Genomic DNA, 18,810 nt, shown 5'->3' on the forward strand with positions numbered 1-18,810 from the left:
CGGTACAGGATCTGTGCTAAAACTGTTTTAATATACAGTTGATTTAGTGTTTTATAGCGCAGGGCAACAATTAAGTGTCCTACCACCCCTCCGGTGGAGCTTATACTACAATTAATCGTTCTTATTCTTTTCTACGTATTGTGTTAGTTTTTGCAGAAATACTTTGACATTTTTTGTCCTTGGACTGTTTTTTTATCTGCTTTGTTCAGCTACTTATCTCCTGTTGTCTATAGTATCAGACTTCTTTAAAGCTGCATTTTAAAACCAACAAGACTAGTTTTACAACTCAGGTTTGGAGTTATTGGTAGCTCTAATTTGAATGTGCAAAACGTTTTCTGATTTGTGTTTATGTTACGTTTGTGATATAGTGTTTTCTTTACTACTTGTTTGTGCTTCTGGGAGGCGTAGTAACAAAATGGCAACAGATTCAAGTTTGTTATTTGTAGACATTATTGGTGGGTTGATTAATTTCAGAAGTCTTTTTATGCCTGAGACACAGTAACAGTTCTCTAAAATGGTTAAAAAGATGTGAAAAAAGCAATGAAAAGCCTATGATTTTTTTAAAGAAGAGATAAAGAAAAAGTCTATTAACAATTAATAGCTCTACAGGCTATGATAAATATTATCAGGACATAAATGTTCCCTATTGTTTTCCTACATGTGTAGTACCTTTTCTTATAAATACTGAAAAGAATAGTACGTCTTTTAGAACAATATGATTGCTCAGTCTCCATTCCAGTAGGTGGCGGTAATGCACCAAAACATTACTTGCCTACTACCATTAAACAATAGTCTGATTGTTCAGACCAGTGGGTGGCAGCACCACCTTTTCTCGATCTCAAACAGCAAATCATTAGAGAGTAAAGAAGAAAACTTCCGCGCATGAGGTTGGCGGGTTGTTAGTTGCTTGTATGTGTGTATGCCGGGTGTTTTTGTTTAAATTTGCAGCACAATAGACGTAACAAAACGCCTCAGTTAGCAAAGTCAGGCCCGCGCGGAACATTTGCATCCTGGTAAACTAACTAATTCACTTTTAAGAACAGTGTTTTTGACATGTAGCTAGTTGTTAGCTTGTATGCTACATATTGCATGCATAATTCCAGCAGTCAGCTAACCGGCGCTATATCAACTTGCTAGCATCGGCTAATTTTGACTCATAAAATATTTTAATTTGCTCGGACACGTCTCTGTTCGACTCCCAGGTTAGTCAGCGGTGGTTTTCCCTGCCATGCCGTCCGTCGTTGGAGCCAGCAGCCCCGCATCTGCGCTCGCCGAGGCGCTGGATAACTCTGCCCGGTTGATAGACAGACACTTGCAGGATGACCGCTGCTTTCCTGACCTGTCCGAGCTGCTCAGCGTCCCGTCACACAGTAAGTCTGAATTTTCATCCCTAACTTCAGAGGATGGGAGGAATGGGCGGGTCTGGGAAGTGAAAACACCTCTTCACACAAATTGGGCATTACTTTTAAACTTCTCAGAAACTAAATGATTTGCTCAGTTAAACACAAGAAATGTTCATCCCCCCTCAAATGGGTGTGAAATGTACATTTAAATGTAAGACTCCCTATTGCACACCATAGCTAATTGCAGCCGCCACAAAATCAATTTGTGCAATCTTGCAAATGACTAGCTATTCTGTATTTGTAAGGCATTTTCAGGTGACGTGCACATAAACACTGCTATTCAATAGCAGTGTTTATATTTATTATGATAAACCCTATTTTCCTGATTCTTCTTTCACAGTGTGTCCTGCAGAACAGAAGCAATATTTGCATGCACGATACCTACAGAATAACATCCAACCAGTTATTATGTTCAAGCATTCCTTTGCAATCGCAATGCACTCTGTGACGTTGCGATGACTGTTATTTGATACACTGCGCAGCTCTGTTTATGTCTGAGCTGAGAAATCATTTTATACACAGACTGACCCATTTCTTAATTTTATTTGTTCATTAACAGACATGCCGTCCATCTCTGGCGTGTCGGACATGGACTACCCTCTCCAGGGACCCGGCCTGCTCAGCGTACCAAACCTCCCAGAACTCAGCGCAGTCAGAAGAATCCCACTGCCGCCTGAGCTGGTGGAGCAGTTCAGCCGTATCCTTTCAGTCATTTAGTGAATGGTTGTCCTGTGGGTTCATACCAGAAAAGCATGTTTTGTTTTCTCCTTTTCGATTTTCAGCTTAACCGTCTTACAGATATGCAGTTTAATTGCATGATGGGGGTTTTTCCTGAGATCTCTCGAGCGTGGCTCACAATCGACAACGATATCTTCATGTGGAATTACGAAGACGGGTTGGTATTATTTGACGCTGTCATTTGAAATGTTTCTCAAAACCTGCTGAAACAGATTATTGGTCCTCACCAATTTCATTTGAGCCTTTGTTTATAATGTCTGTCTCTTCCTTTCTTGTGGTATTTATAGGGGAGATGTGGCCTACTTTGATGGCCTAATTGAAACGATTCTAGCTGTGGGTCTTGTTAAACCAAAACAAGGTATGCGTAAAAATGTTTTTGCATCTGTATTTTTCCTCCCTTTTTATTTGAGTTTGAGATCTTTTTCCTTTGTCTTCTCAGGGATTTTACAGCCCCATATCCACTACCTCCTGGTTTTAGCCACATCTGTGGATGTAGTAATCCTTGGACTGAGTTTCCCCAAGAGCCATGCTGGTAAGTTTGTCCTATTTATTGGAGCATTTAATTTTTCTTGATGTTTCTGAGTGTTATTTGCATAAGTCATACCTTTAAAAAAAAAATGCAGCCAGAAGCTTAATATTGATGCCTATTTTTATTAGGATTTGGTCAAACTACCTTTAATAAAACCAAGGTAACATATTTTTATGTCTCCATCTTTTTACAGCATTAAATGACAGCATGTCTGGTGGGATGCAGCTTCTGCCGGACCCCCTCTTCTCAATCCCAACAGACAACACCTACATCCTGTCCATCACCTCTACGGATCTGGGACGCATCTTCATGGCAGGAAAGGACGGTTGTCTCTATGAGATAGCTTACCAGGCGGAGGCGGGCTGGCTCAGCCAGCGCTGCAGAAAAATTAACCACTCCAAAAGCTCTTTGTCCTTCCTCATCCCCTCTGTGCTCCAGTTTTCTTTTTCTGAAGATGGTGAGAGGAAGGAACACATTTTCACATGAAATGAAGCTTTTGGCAGTCAAACGTTTCTGTTTGATGATGCTGTTTTTGGCCCCGTTCTCCGCAGATCCCATTGTGCAGATTGCGATCGATAACTCTCGCAACACACTCTTCACCCGCTCTGAGAAAGACGTCCTACAGGTATGACTCCAGCTCTGATCAGAAGTTTACATACGCCCAAATTTTGAGCTGTGAAAGATGCTTTTCAGCTCTTCTGTTTTCAGGTTGAGAGATAATTTCTGTGATTTTTTTTTTTTTTTAAAAGAAGAATTGGGTGCACAGGTTTGAATTTGCAATAGATCTCTGGAGGGTTAATGCTGACCTTCTTATTCCTTTTCAAAACTAGTTTTGATGTGTGTTTGTAATTATTTTCTTGCTGGGGCATCCGACTCTGTGCAAGTTTCAATCATCTAAAAATGAGCCCAAAATATTCTCACCTCTTGCAGATTTAGATGTGAAGTTCTTTTCATTCAAATAAAAATTATGTTCTGAAAGGAAATAAGATGGGTGTCTAAACATAATGAAACTATGTGGAAGGGACATAAAGTATAAACTATAAAAATCTTTATTAGCAAAGATTTTTCCACAGGTTTCTGAATGTTTATCATGTTATTTCAATGAATTATTCTGGTGTTGAGCTCCAAAGCATTGACGTTAGAAGGCCTTAATGCTTTTACACTTTGATGTTAGAAAGGGGCAAGCAAACCACATGTTGTTTGCAGTTGCTACCCTGTTGCTAGGTTTGAAAAGCTTGCCTCAAACATTGCTCTCATCATTGTCACAATGTTTCTCCAGAGTTAAATAACTGTTCAAGTGAATCCAGACTATTGTGTCTAGTTATTTGGATTACGACCTTCACACACATAAAATTCTACAGTGAGCTAAAATATTTCTCTATTTTTTCCTAGGTGTATGATCTGGGTGCTGATGGCCAAGGGATGAGTCGGGTGGCGACAATGTCGCAGAGCTCCATCATAGCGGCTGCAGGAAACATTGCTCGGTACGTTGGGGTGTACAGGTTTGTTCTTTTTACGTCAGTCAGTGTCCTCGCATTCTGACCAACGTTTTTGTACAACCTTGTTTTTAGGACAATTGATCGTTCGGTCTTCAAACCCATCGTCCAAATCTCAGTCATTGACAGATCGGAGTCCTTGGATTGCCACCTGCTTGCCGTTACTCATGCAGGTAAAAATTTGATGCTGAGGAGACAGATCTTTATTTTATTTTATTTTTTTAGTTGGAAGTTTGTAGTGACCTTGTTGTTTTTGTTTTTGCAGGTGTGCGCCTGTACTTCACCACCGCGCCTTTTGCACCTCAGCACCAGAAGCACGTCGCCGTTCGCCCAAGCCTGCTGTCGTTGATCCACGTTCGGCTGCCGCCTGGTTTTTCCGCCTCCTCCACACTGCAGAAGCCCTCCAAAGTCCACAAAGCTCTGCACAGCAAAGGTTGGAGACCAGATGTGATTCCCAAATTTAGCTATGTTTGTCTGATTTCTGTTACTGATGTGAAATTAAACGTCTGATGCTGCAGGCGTTCTCCTCATGGCCGCTTCGGAGACGGAGGACAGTGACATTCTGTGGTGCATCAACCACGACTCGTTTCCCTTCAAGAAACCCCTGATGGAAACTCAGGTTGAAGATAACAAACAATTACAAATTAGAATATTCAAATGAGGAGACTTGTATGTAGTGGAGACATTTTAGCTACATTTATAATTTATTTAACCTGTATTTATCCAGGATAAAGGAAAACCACACATGTACAATCAGATTGCAAGAAGTTATTTACTCAACATATTATATATTCATTGTGGATAAAGAAAATCTGCATTAAAGTCGACTCCTGTTAAGAACCACTAATTATAAGTTATGCCATCAATCCAACCTGAAAACGCAGCGATTGAGATTTGTTGTGAAAAGCTCCAAATATTATTCCATTCTTCCCCTTCATGAGCTTATTATTAACTATTGCTGCGATATGTTCATTTTCTTGTACATTTCTTTTGCAGATGATGTCAAATGTTGATGGACACTCTTGGGCTCTTTGTGCCCTTAACGACGAAAAGCCTCCCAAGTTTTTTACTCCTCTCAACAAGGAGCTTATCTCCATCACAGATTCGCCCGTGGTCGTCCAGCAGCACAACATTCCCGCGCAGAAATTCGTCCTCCTTTCCGCAAAGGTTAAAAAACCGCAGTCACTCCTCATCCCTTTAAAGTTTAATCTTAGTTTAAGAGTTTCTTCTAAACTCTTTCTACCTTTCAGGGAAGCCACATCTTTCAGAAACTGCGTCCGGTTGACCAGCTGCGCCACCTCCTGGTCAGCTGCGCTGCAGGAGAAAGTGAGGATATCGAGCGCTTCTTCAAGCTGCACAGGGTAAAGAGCTTTTCTGCTGCTGTTGATGCTTAAAGAGCCTTGATGTGTTGTTTTTTGTTGTTTTTTTAACCTGCATTATGCACGTATCTAAGCAACATGTTCTAATACATCTACATATTTATCTTGTTTTGTTCAGGAGGAGCAGGCCTGTGCCACAGCGCTCATCCTGGCTTGTTCAAACGCCGCCTGTGACAGAGAGGTCTCCCAGTGGGCCACCAGAGCTTTCTTCAGGTCAGATGATGATTCTTGCCCCTGCATAGCCGTGATTGTTCACATTATGTGCAAACTAAAGACTGTTCTTTCTTTTATGTGTTGGGATTAGATATGGAGGAGAAGCACAGATGAGATTTCCTGCTGCCATGGCAACACCCAGTACTGTTGGGCCTGTGATGAGCTCTCCAGCACTGGGTCAGTGTAAAGATTTGTTGGAGATGGATCTGTTGCAATAACATATTTTGCTGAGTGATAAGTCATCTTTGAAATAAATGCAAGAAATGATAATGTTGTTTCTGAGACCTTTTTGTAGTAAAATATTGATAAAGGCTAATGAACTTTAATATTGTTTGAAATGAAACACGACAACCAAAAACGACAAATGAGGAGTTTAAAAAAAAAAAAAACTACACACAACCGAATCAGTTAGTTATTGCCTTCCAAAAAATATTAATCAAAATGGAAGTTTTTGAGCTTATTTTAATTGATCTTGTGATCAATTAATTAATTGCTTATTGCGAGAGGCTTAGTTGGAGATGCATCCTCGTTTTAAAAAATAAAACTGTTGCCATAAGGTCTAAAACCCCATTCACACTATGACAGGACATGATTTATTTATTTTTTCATTTATTTTCATTACCTGTTTCAGGTGTGGTGCCTCCTGCATTTGCAACACCATTTGCACCGATGCAGTCTGGATCTGCACCCATCACTCCCATGTCGGCTGGGCCTGAGGTGATTTTCTCCGGAAAACACAACGGCATCTGCATCTACTTTGCTCGCATTCTCGGGTAATTCTGCATGATTTTCTCCTCCAGATCTGCATGTTTTACGTTTGCCTGTGTTGACCTCTAAATATGCCTCCTTCTACGCTAACAGGAATCTTTGGGACGGGAGCCTTGCTTTTGAGAAAACGATGAGCAACGGAAATCAGACTGTCAGCATTGTAAGTGCAATGACACTTTAAAACTCCATCCAGATGTTCCCGGTAAATGAAAAAGTACTACCTCTATTTTTCCACTAATTTTTTTCCCCTCTGGTAAGTGCAGTGGAGATGCAGGATGTAGGGCTGTTGTAAACGAATATTTTAGTAATCGAGTAATCTATCGATTATTCTTACGATTAATCGAGTAATCGGATAAAAAAAAATTATAAAATGAAATATTGGTAAATCTGGCATAATACCGGTTTTACTATCAGATATCAATATCAGTCCAATTTTTCATATTTGAGCATCCCTAACAGTTGCTTTTTTGTAGTTTAGAAAACTAACCTGTAACAATAATAGCTCACTTTCTAAGTTAACCAGAAGAAAAGTTATAGAAAAATCTGAAATTATATTGAATTTAATAACAAAGAGGCAGGCTCACAAATATGCTTATAAAAAATGTCTACAATCCAGCTTTTAGTTTATGTATTCATCTTCAGTGAGTTTAATAGATTAATTAAACTCACCTTGCCACCTAACCTGTCACGCTTTGGGTTTGAAAATACGGGAAATGCCGCCTGGAGTGGGAGGAGAGGGCGAATGAACGAACATGGGGTGGAGGGGAGGAAATAGACCAGCGGACTGACGAACCGTTAGACCGGGGGACGAACACGGGGGAAGCAATACGGGATATTTACGACACCTTCACTGGTCACACTCAGAAACTCATCTACCAGCCATGTACGATGCGCTCCGCCACCCGTTTCTTCAGACCGGGATATGAAATTTATTGTGCGGTTCGTCGGTAAAGCTACATTTACACGGTAAGCATCAGCTACTCAGCCGCCCGCCCTGTTCAGGCTATCCGCTCACCTCAGCGCTCTTCCCGCCGTTCGCTTTCAACCAGCAGCCCCGGAGGAGAAATGCTGCCGTACTCCAGGCATTCCCCCAGTCATTTTAAGGATGCTTATTGGTTCCCCAAAAACGATAAAAAGTCGGGCATTATCATCAATCCATAAAATCCCCACGGGCCAATCTTGAAGATTGGACTTTATGCCGCTGAGACTTAGCTTTTGTCAACAACTCAGAGGCGGAAGTGAGAGCTCCGCGCAACGCAAATGAAGTCCCGGCCGGAACACGGTGCGCTAACTAATAAAACATAAATTAAAACCCTTAGGAGTCAGTGTTCTAAATGGCCGTTTTTGACTAATTTTGATTTTATCTTTATATTTCTTAATAAAAACCATTAATATTGCCTTATGTGGTATCATTTTTTTCAGGACAACCTGAACTTTTTCAATTTACACATTTTTTCATTTGGACTTACTGACATTGCATTTGGACCTAAAATCACACACAAAAAAGGAAAATTCGAGTAGAAAAAGTTTAATTTTTTCACTGTGAAACCCACAAATGTGTATAACAAATATTTTTTATGGTTTAGAATTATAAAGTATACTCAATATTTCAAAATTAATATGTACAAATATAGCAAACAACTCATGTATAATTAGATTATTATCAATAAATTGTAGGTAATCCATTCGCTTCTGTGCTACTATTTACAAAATATCAAAACAAGATTCCAAAAAATGTATAACTTTCCTAAATAAATTGAAGTCATGGCAATTATTTAGCTATATTTGTACAATTATTTACAAAGGATAAGATGTCATATAAGACAATAAAAATCATTTGTGCCACTCCAGAAAACAATTTCTGTCCACCACAACACAGAGGGGCACATCACATGCCTAAATTGTACAGATCTTCCATTTCAATGTCACTCCATTTGTACTTTTTCCCGAATTTTTTTTTTTTTGCTGCATTTTTGTTTGTGTTGAGGCAAATTGTTTTCACTGTGTCAGTGGCAAAATACAATAAAAAAAGATCTTTTGGACTATAGGAAGACAGGTTGTTTATTTGGACACCGGGTGTTCGCCGTGGCTGAAACCTGCTTACTCCCGGCACACTGTCAGGATCCTCCTCCGTCTTCCAGGGATCACTGTCGGGAGGGGCTCAGCGCCACCTCTCGGTGATCGAGACCGCGCAGTTGTACAGCCCCGCCTACTTCTCACTTTCGACCTTCGCTTAGCTACGTTTGTCCCTACCTCATCTTCTTCCTGATACCCATGTCCTCTCTCTCTTTCTGATATGAATGACTGAATCGCTACATCGTCTTCAGAATCCTCGCTGTCTGATTCAGACAGCGAGTCTCCCTCATCTTCGAGCTCAAAAAAGAGCTTTGCTGCCTGCTCCATATTCATTCTTCTCATCATTCTTTACAGAAAAAATAAAAAACAATGTCCGATATACAAATTACGAGGTAGATTTTACCGATCGGTCTGATATCACAACTATCTGTCTACGTGCCTCTTTTTTCTCTTCTCCGTTCCCGCGTTACTGCTTTTTTTTCTTTTTTCTCATTTTACTTTTTTCGCGGGGTTACTTACGTCACTGTCCTTCGTTTATCTGTAACGAAATGTCAACTCTTATCAGTTGAATACATGAGCTCGAGTGAGAGGATCCTGTTACATTTTATTCTTTGTGTTGCGAGAGCGCTCCGTTTCACTGTCGAACGGAGCGGGTTTTACAATTTCGCTAATTGAAAAAAATATGGTTTACATATTTAAGCATAACTCCGGTTTTACTTGGTCTATTAACCCGATTTAAAAACTGGTGTGTAGTTTAACATGTGCACTTCAAGCACCAGTAGAAAGTGAGACTGGGGGAGGCGGAGTCTTGCTGCTACGTCGCGCCAAAGCAGACATGTAAAAAAGACTCGCCCGCGAGTCCAATGACTCTAGAGGGTTTTAACGAAGCTTCGAGGCAGGTAAATTTTCCTCGAGGAATTTTAGTAATCGAGGTACTCGAATCATTCGAGGAATCGTTTCAGCCCTAGCAGGATGGTCAGAAAACTTTCATAGTTCTCAGAAAAGGATCCTAATTTGGAAGCACACCTATAGTTTTAACTTAACATATATGGAAATCAACGGCATAGTGTTCACGTACAGCCATTATTCCGAAGACTAATTATCTGACATTGTGCCGTAGAGATTTCTGATGGCGCCATGCGAGTATTTAACATTCTGCACAAGCATATGATCTCCTCTCATGGGCTCTGTTCCCTCCATTAGCATTACAGTTATTGACTTTTACACGTCTTGATGACACAAACCTGGATTTCAATTTGAGAAAATTACACCTGAGTTTTGAGGGAATTTGATCAGTGTCTCGTCGGCCGTTTGAGCCAATGCCTGAATTGCTGTGTGACATTTGTAGACTGCTCCCTCTTCGTAATACACTTTCAGGTTGAAGATTGGTAATTTTACTGGGCTTTTTTTTTTTTTTTTCCCCAAGCTCTGGGATTCTTGGGAGCATCTATCAGTTTTAGTTGATTTCAAAATGGGATTAAAGGAAATTATTGGGTTCTGTTCTACAGCACATATGATATACTGAAGTAGCCTTTTTTTAAAAATATTTATTATTTTTTTTAATTCATTGCCCTCACAGTTGGAAAGCACCGTTGACTCGTTTGAGCTGGAGGCCATCCTCCTGCAGCTCAGAGGTTTACAGGAGTTCCTTGATAAAAACTCTCAGCTCAGTCCGTCTTCTCTTGGTGCTGCAAGGTAAGAGCCTTTTCCTGAAAGTGTTTCATCAGAACAGTGTTTTTGTTTTGGCAGCTGATCTCTACTTCACCTGTTATTTAATGACAACAGTCATTTTATATCTTTATATTTGTCAACTTGAGTGTAAAAAAAAAAATGCATCCATTATTTTTAAATTGAGCCATTAAAACGTAAAGCTACACCCACATTTTATTTAAGTCCAATTTATGTCCACAGTTTTGGTTACCAGACATTTAATCTAAAATTCCCTTATTTAAAAGCGAAGAGCTTTTTACTGTGATTTACAGTTGAATCAAATTCATAGTATTTGGTTCCCCATACTAGAACCTAAATTGATGCAACAATTCTTCTGGGTTTTAAGAAAAATTGTGTGTAAGCTGGACCTTCTTTTTAAATGTCAAATAATGCATCGATTGTTGCTCATCTCTATATTTGCTTGGACAGAATAAATGTAGAGCCAATAAAAATGGTGGTAAATACGGATATCAAGTTTATGGTGTCAGAGGTCTGGTTGTGAAAACAGTATAGTAAAAAGTCTGAAATAATTATTTACCAAACCGCAGAATTAATTGCGACACAATCGATTAGTTAGTAAAGCTCAGCTATTTATACAAATGTCTCCAATATTATAAAAACTACATGAGGAAAAAAAAGTTAGACCTTAGTGTGGGAGAGTTTGGAGCTTCGACTTGAGGAATGTGGAGGAACTTTATGATAACAAGCCCTGCAGTGAGGGTTTGCTTTGCTGGAATAAAGCTGCAGGCCTTTTTCATTTGAGGTACTTGAGCCTGGTTACCAGCACATCATTAGCTCTCATCAGCAGCAGCATTCAGCATCCAGCTCTTCTGCTTCCTCAGATGGGATTTTAAAAAGAGAAATCCATCTGAGGAGGCAGCTGAGCTGGGCAGTTTGGACTAAATATACAGAATATGTGTCAGAGTTATTTTGGTGATCATTTTTGCCCATCTGTGTTTTAATCAGACGGAAAACAAGTTCAGAGATTTGAAAGATGAATCAGTCAGACTGGGTTGCATAAAAAAAATAAATGAAAAAAAGCAGCTGCAGGACGCTGGTTCCACTGCTTTTCCTCCAGCTGACTGCACTCTCATTAGACACTGGAACAGGAGATAATACCTGAAGAACTCTGCAGATTACAACTGTTTTTGTTGTGCAACAAAGTTTGTTTATGGTTGGCATTGAAAAGCACAACTGAATATGATATTTGGTAGGATATTATATTTCAAATGCAATGTGGTCAATATATCTTACATGTCTTTATGACAAAGATGCTAAACTCAAAAACAGTGCTGGGGAAAACCCTGATTGGATTCATCATTGCAATATTTTAACAAAATCACAATTTTATGTTTTGTTCTAGTACTTTGCCAATCAAAGCTGTTAAAAATCATTTAAAATATTTGATTTCCATGGGCTTTCTGACCTGGAAACTGAACTTTCTTCACTTTCTAATATGACTTTGCCATCTCTTTGTGTCTCTCTCTTGCCTCCTTTTTAAACTTGCATGATTTTCCTTCTGTTCTGGCCCTCGTTAGCTTCAGCTCCCCCGCCAACCTGCAGCAAAGGCTGCTGGGATTTATGCGCCCTGACGGAGCCAGCTCCCAGCAGGTGCAGCAGGAGCTCCAGAGGAAATATCACAGTGAGTTTCAGCACTTCCCTCTGTCTTTTCATAGAAAGGCCACAAAGAAAAGATGTATTTACTTTGTAGTCAGCGCTGTTCACTGAACACTAATGGGCTTACTCTTCAGTTCTTCTCTTGTACAAGATTAATTTCCCATTTCGTTCTCCAGCTAAGGCTCAGGTCTATGAGAAAGCGTCTCTGCAGGGCATCCAGCAGCTTGTGTATCGCTCTTACCAAACTCTGGCACTTTGGAAACTCCTCTGCGATCATCACTTCAGCCTCATTATGTCTGAGCTGCCAAAGGTACTTGTGAGCACAAATACTTGCCTATTCTAAGTAGATGTATCCTATTTCCTTGCTTTGAGCCAAAAAAAAAATGCTCTTCTGCCTCATTTGTGCTTGGTGCCATTTTTTCATTCACAGGAGTTTCAAGAGCAAATGAAGGGGGCATGTTTTAAGGATATAGTGACCAGAGGCAAGGAGTTATCTGGAGCTCTAGTCACAGGCCTTATTAATGTCTATATTAAAGACAACGCCTCTGTGGACGCCATCAGCAATCACCTGCGAGACCTCTGTCCGCTGCTGTACAGCACCGACGACAGCGTTTGCTCAAAGGTACGCGCGGCGCATCGTAAATGCTTCTCCATGTTACGTTGCATTACGGTCACAGTTGTCCATGCGTTTCATTTCAGTGATGGACCAACACAAAGTAGCATAAAAATTAAATGATGAATAAAATGATACAGAGTTTTAGAGAGCTTTGTACAGATTAAAACCTGAACAGTGTGCTCTTTATTGCTGCAACCAACGATTATTTAAATGTATTATTCTGATGGTTAATTAGGAAACAAAAGTTTTTGCATTTCGGCCTTTTTTATGTAATATTCTAAATACATAAAAAAAATGCAAACAATGATTCCATTCTCTTGTTTTTATTGCCTAAAATGCAAAAGCATTACGTCAAAGAACGCATCTGCAACTAAAACAATACAACATCGACGGGTGAAAAGCTCAGCTCTTTCTGCTTGGCTTAACATTAATGCAGTGTTAGGCTGATCTGTATTATTATTTATTATTACTTGATTAATGATTGGACAGCAAAAGGTTCTTGAGAGATTTTCTTTTACAGAATTTGAATCAGGTGAAGCTAAAACCATGCCACTTGAAGAGATTTTTGTGTTCAGTTTTGGCTTAATTACTGTTATTTCAGCAAATGTCCCTTTTTTTTTATCAGTATATTCCAGTTAAGGATTAATCTATTACTAAATTAGTTGACGGTTATTTCAATAATCAGTTCCTCCCGATTAATCCGATTGCTTCATCCAATCTGCAAAGACTTTTGGGAAGCCGAGGTCTTGTTGACCGTATATTTTCCTGTTCTTAGGCCAACGAGTTGCTGCAGAGCTCGAAGCAGATCCAGAACAAAGTGGAGAAGGAGCGAACGCTGAGAGAGTCTCTGCAGCTCTACCAACAGATCAGCCAACATACAGACCTGCCGCTTGTTTGCTCCCAGTACAGACAAGGTGTTGTGGGTTTGCCTGCCACATTTTCTGTTTTTTTTTTGTTTGTTTTTTTTAGCCTTCGACTTGCTAATGCTTTTCTGTCATTTCAGTGCGTTTCTACGAAGGAGTTCTTGAGTTGTGCCTCACAGCAGCAGACAAAAAGGATCCACAGAGGCTCGGACCCCACTTCTATAAAAACGGAGAGCCTGAGGAGGACAAGGTGGGGCTGCAGGCCTTCCAGGAAAGGTAAGACCACAAAGACACAACCCTACAGTTCTCTGTGTCTGGGCTGGCTGTCGTCACAAACTAACTTCCTCTTATTTTCCAGGCTTTCTTGTTATAAGTGCATCACAGACACCATGCAGGAGCTGGTGAACCAGAGCAAAGCTGCCCCTCAGTCGCCCAGCGTTCCTAAGCAACCCGGACCCCCCGTCATGACCTCGGATCCTAACATGCTAAGCAATGAAGAAGCTACAGCACACGTGAGTTAAAAAGAAGGGAAGGGGGGTCAGCTGCTGACTTCCCTTCATCCTTATGTAAATGATCTGCATTTCTAATGAGAATCTGTCACTGCCCTGCAGTTTGAGCAGATGCTCGGCTTGGCCCAGAGGTCCCAGGACGAGCTGTTTCACATCGCCCTGTACAACTGGCTGATCCAGGCTGACCTGACGGACAAGCTGCTGGAGGTAATACAACCATGCAGTCTCTCTTTGAATCAGTGCTCGTTTTTCTCAAAATGCACCTTTTTTAGGACTTGAGGGGATTTTCACACAGACCTGTTTTGTGTCTACGGGGCTAAAATGAGGTAGAACTGGATTTCTGAAGAGATAAAATGTTCATATATTATCCAAACAGGAAATTGCATAGACTTTTCACATTCTACTATTTGTTAGCTGTGAATGATAAATCTTTTCTTCCTTTTTTTTTTTTTTTAAGCAAGTTTGGGCGCACACATTTGACATTTTCTAATCTCACTCTGGATGAAATGCTCGAATGTATACCTACCTATTTGTATTCTTTTAAAATCCCCATAAATCTTGAACCGTTTTTGACTTCTGTTTCCCAGGTGAATTCCCCTTACCTTGAAGAACACCTGATGCATATAATAAAACAGGACCAGAGCAAGGTTCACAACATGGACCTGTTGTGGCGCTACTACGAGAAGAACCGCAACTTTGGCAAAGCAGCTCACGTCTTGGCCCGCCTCGCTGACATGCACAGGTCTGAGCAGAACAGGAGAAAAGTTTTACCTGTTTTCTTTTTTCACATCAAGTTTTTAATGATTTTTTTTACTTGGATGTTCCAGCACTGAGATCTCCCTGAAGCAGCGTCTGGAGTACATTGCTCGAGCCATCCTGTCTGCAAAGAGTTCCTCCTGCATCTCTGCTCAGGCGTCTGACGGAGAATTCCTTCACGAACTGGAGGAAAAGATGGAGGTACGTCAGCCTGGCTGAAAGCCACGAGGCGTCCTAACCTGAGATCACTTTGGGAGCTTCTTTAATATTTGCATGTCTCCACTTTCTTCCAGCTTGTCCGCATTCAACTGCAGATCCAGGAAACCCTGATCAGACAGTACTCCAGTCATCCCTCAGTGAAAAACGCCATCTCACAACTAGACTCTGAGCTTATGGACATTACAAAGGTACCTCCAAATACAATTTTTACTGTTGATCGCAGGGTTCACATGGGTGCTTAAGATCCTTTAATGCTTGAATTTCAGTTATTTGGATAGTGCTTGATTTCTGTGTAAAGTCCTTCAAAGTGCTTAATATTCTAACGGCACAGTTTTCTAATAAACTGCAATTTAACGTTTGATTGAAAGCCTAAACTTGGAAAACTTTATTTATAGTTGAAACCAGATGTTTTCATACACCTAATAAAAAAGTTGTTCAAATTGATCTTCTCACTGTGTGAAGTTAATTTAAACTTTTCTTGTTGGAATTACGAAAATTAATTTCTATTTGCTAAATACCAGAAAACTTTGTGGGAACATTTCATTGTTGCTTTTGTAACTTTCTTTGTAGATTGTATTTAAGCATTTAATAGGAGCAGGAAGATCATTTATGATCATGTGTGATGGAGACATTTCAAAACATAAAATTGTCCTATATTTTACTTCACCTTGCGCCTGCTGTAGAATGTAGCTTCTGTAGTTCATTTTTATTGGTTCCATCTCCAAAGTTTGGCGCTGGAAAAGTTTCAAATCAAACCTGGAAAGTGCTTAAATTTTACTGTGGGAAAAGTGTATGAATCTTGTGATTGGGAATGTAAAATTATCTTTTTTTTTTTTTTCTGCCACACAGCTCTACGGAGAGTTTGCTGACCATTATAAACTGTCCGAGTGCAAGCTGGCCATAATCCACTGCGCAGGACACTCGGACCAAATCCTGGTCCACTCGCTATGGCAGGAGATCTTGGAAAAAGGTGAATTAAAATCAAGATCCTGCGGAATATTTCTTCTTTGTCTCTATTCAACACACGTCCCTTACTCTTCGGGTGTTTTGTCTTCCAGAGCTGAGCGACAGTGTGGCCATGAGTCCAGCAGACAGGATGAGGTCCCTCAATCTGAAACTGGTTACACTGGGGAAGATTTACGCTGGAACACCCAGATACTTCCCTCTGGGTATGTTTCAGTCATGTTCAGTTTTAGGATTGTTGTTTGCAATTTAGTATTATAATTAGGCATCCTTTCTGCGTGTTTTAAGTGAGCGTGTCCCCGAGGCGCAGGTCTGTTTAACCAAACAACTGCTCATGCTCTTAATTATCCACATTTTACAAGCAGCCTGTTCAAACATGTCATGTCTGTGGAGACGTTGATTCGAGGTAGATTGTCTTTGGTTTTTTGGGACATAATCAGTTCTTTCCCCAGGTGCCAACATGACGAGTGTGCCGTGTTAACGAGGAGCGATGTGTTGTGATTGCAGAGTTTCTTGTAAAGTTTCTGGAGCAGGAAGTCTGCCGACTGAACTGGGATGTGGGATTTGTCACGTTTACGATGCTGGAGATCGGAGTACAGCTGCCACGGCTTCTGGAGGTTTACGATCAGCTCTTCAAATCCCGGGTATTTCCCTTCAGTTCAGATTTTGTCTTGAACATGAATGGATAATACAATGTTCCTCAATAAATAATGTGATCGCTGTTGCCTAGGATCCCTGCTGGCTTCGGTTGAGGAAACCTCTACATTTGGTGGAGTGCATCCATGTGCTTCTCTCAGGATATGTGGACGACCCCAGCAGAGTGGCAACATATGACAGGTCAGCACAAACTTTGCTGGACGATAAATTGTTCCAGAAGTTATTGCGATAAACAATAATATTGTTGTTTTGAGACCATTTTTAAGTAATACAATGGTAATGGCAAAATAATACTGCAAGAGCGCATCCTAAAAGATTAGCAAACGTTAAATTCTAATGAACATTTAACAGTAGACCTGGAAGAAATTTCAAATATCCAAAATAAATAAACAAAACAACAAATAAAACGAAGTTTGAAGTCTTTGTAAACAAAATTGTCCTTCAAAAAAAGAGCTAGTTGAGACCAGACCATCAAACTGAAGACTTTTATCATCCAGTTTTTGATGCGAGAGAAGAAAAGAGATAAACAATAAATCATGCCAGTTGAAATAATTCAGTTTGTTTTAATTTATCATGCAATTAATTGATTATTGTGACAGACCTAACTGTCACTTCACCTCCTTGCCTATAGTGGGCGACGTAAGAAAAAAACTGAGGTTTTTAAGTTGTGGGTGGTGACGGTTGCAATGTCCTTTTTTGCATTTGCAGAAAAATATTAATTTAAGATACAATTTTGCTTTTCCCTCAATCCATATTGGTTGTGTGTAAAAATTGCAGACTATGAGGAAATAAAGATACATAAAAAAAAACAACTGGTCATTATGATGATCATTTTTCTGTAAAAATTAGTTTGCATTTAGTCAGATCTACTCTCTGTGTAAAGTTTATTGAACATTTTCACAAATCCATCCACTTCATGTCTGTATGTTGTAATATTGTGGTTGAGCCAGCATTTGGGTAAATAACTGTACCGTAGTGATTTGTGAAACAAGTATGACGATGAATCTGCATCATCAGGCTGCTGTTATCGTCGTGTGATATTTTCCAGGCGCCGATTCACCAACGTTTGCCTCGACAACATCTGCGGATACCTGGTGGAGCTGCAGTCTTTAAGCCCAAACTCGGCCCTTCAGCAAATAATCGGCAACTTCAAGTCCCTGCAGGCCAAGCTGGAGAAGCTCCATTGACAGGAGCCACAATCTTCATCAATAAACATTTGGCTGACCTCTGGCTGGTACTCTGATGGCCTTTAAACAAAGACACTTGGCATCGTTTTTGTTGTGATGAGAGACTGGCAAAGTGACAAGTTTTATAACTTATTTCCTACCGTTTTTTTGTTAGTTTGAATATTGTGCGGAGTTTTGAAAAGACTGCTTGTAATTTGCATTGTTTGCAAATAGCTGTTTGATATCTAGAAATGGAGGGGCTTTCAATAATGTGTTTATTAAAAACTCATCAAATCTGTTGCATATATCAAAAACTAGCTCAATTTTAGTCTCACTTCGGGACAGAGTCGATTCAAGCATCACAAGGTTTTGACTGTTTTACCAGTTTATTTTGTATTTATGTACATACCTTGGCTTTAACATTATCTTTGCCAAACCTCTCTTGCAAACCTGTGGGTTAACAGAAAATGATTGTTTGGATATTAAAACTGTGCCATTATGAATAAGAGTTTTTCCGACTCTTTGACTTGGTGCTGTTCATAATTTCACCTACACTAAAAAAAAAAAATCAGACCTAATTTTGGCTGGGCTAATAAAACATTTTTAGAAAGAAATCTAACTTGTGACTTCTGTGGATCTCTTCTTATTAAAGCATGACCTTATGTTAAGTTGCTGGAGTAATTAGATGTGAAGGGCAGCAGGTTGCTCCTTTAATGTGACACTGGTCATGCAATGCAGTTATCTTTAATTTGAAACCTCACTCAGGATTTCCTACAGTAATGACTAACAAGGTGCTAATTAGTGTCGGTCTCCAATTAGCTGCTCTCTAGTGCATAATTATGGTTAATTTGTATTCTCATGGAAAATAAACTCATTTTGTTGCTGTGTGGACATAAATTGCAGTTTCCTTGAGCACAAAAACACAATGTTTAATTTCTAACAATTTTAAAAATAGGCTTGGATATAATCTTTAAACTTGTAAGGTGAAAAGACTAAGTTTAGTAGAGGTTAAATATTTGTGCAGAACTGAGACTTGAGATTGTTTTAGGTTATTTTCCGCCTTACATATTGTGGAGTGCAGCTAAGATTATGAACGATTTGTTTACAACTGTAAGTCTTCCAGCGTAAACTG

General features: G+C 39.9%; 1 protein-coding gene across 1 annotated transcript; it reads left to right on the forward strand.

The window, feature by feature from the left end:
• Positions 1–852: 852 nt before the first annotated feature.
• Positions 853–18,292, forward strand: nup155 (nucleoporin 155). The gene is made up of 34 exons (XM_014996571.2): positions 853–1,013; positions 1,203–1,370; positions 1,963–2,100; positions 2,202–2,298; positions 2,429–2,499; positions 2,581–2,673; positions 2,864–3,127; positions 3,222–3,295; positions 4,063–4,154; positions 4,242–4,339; positions 4,432–4,599; positions 4,685–4,785; positions 5,163–5,333; positions 5,417–5,527; positions 5,664–5,758; positions 5,850–5,935; positions 6,390–6,531; positions 6,620–6,686; positions 10,182–10,297; positions 11,851–11,954; positions 12,106–12,239; positions 12,360–12,551; positions 13,321–13,459; positions 13,549–13,684; positions 13,767–13,920; positions 14,020–14,124; positions 14,505–14,659; positions 14,745–14,874; positions 14,967–15,080; positions 15,742–15,862; positions 15,951–16,061; positions 16,363–16,499; positions 16,586–16,692; positions 17,561–18,292. The coding sequence occupies exons 2-34, from the start codon at positions 1,229–1,231 to the stop codon at positions 17,697–17,699; spliced, it is 4,104 nt and encodes a 1,367-aa protein (XP_014852057.2). The 5' UTR covers positions 853–1,013; positions 1,203–1,228; the 3' UTR covers positions 17,700–18,292.
• Positions 18,293–18,810: the final 518 nt, after the last annotated feature.

The sequence above is a fragment of the Poecilia mexicana genome, unplaced genomic scaffold (assembly GCF_051168715.1).
Source record: "Poecilia mexicana isolate PSO_F unplaced genomic scaffold, ASM5116871v1 scaffold_12, whole genome shotgun sequence".
NCBI lineage: Eukaryota > Metazoa > Chordata > Actinopteri > Cyprinodontiformes > Poeciliidae > Poecilia > Poecilia mexicana.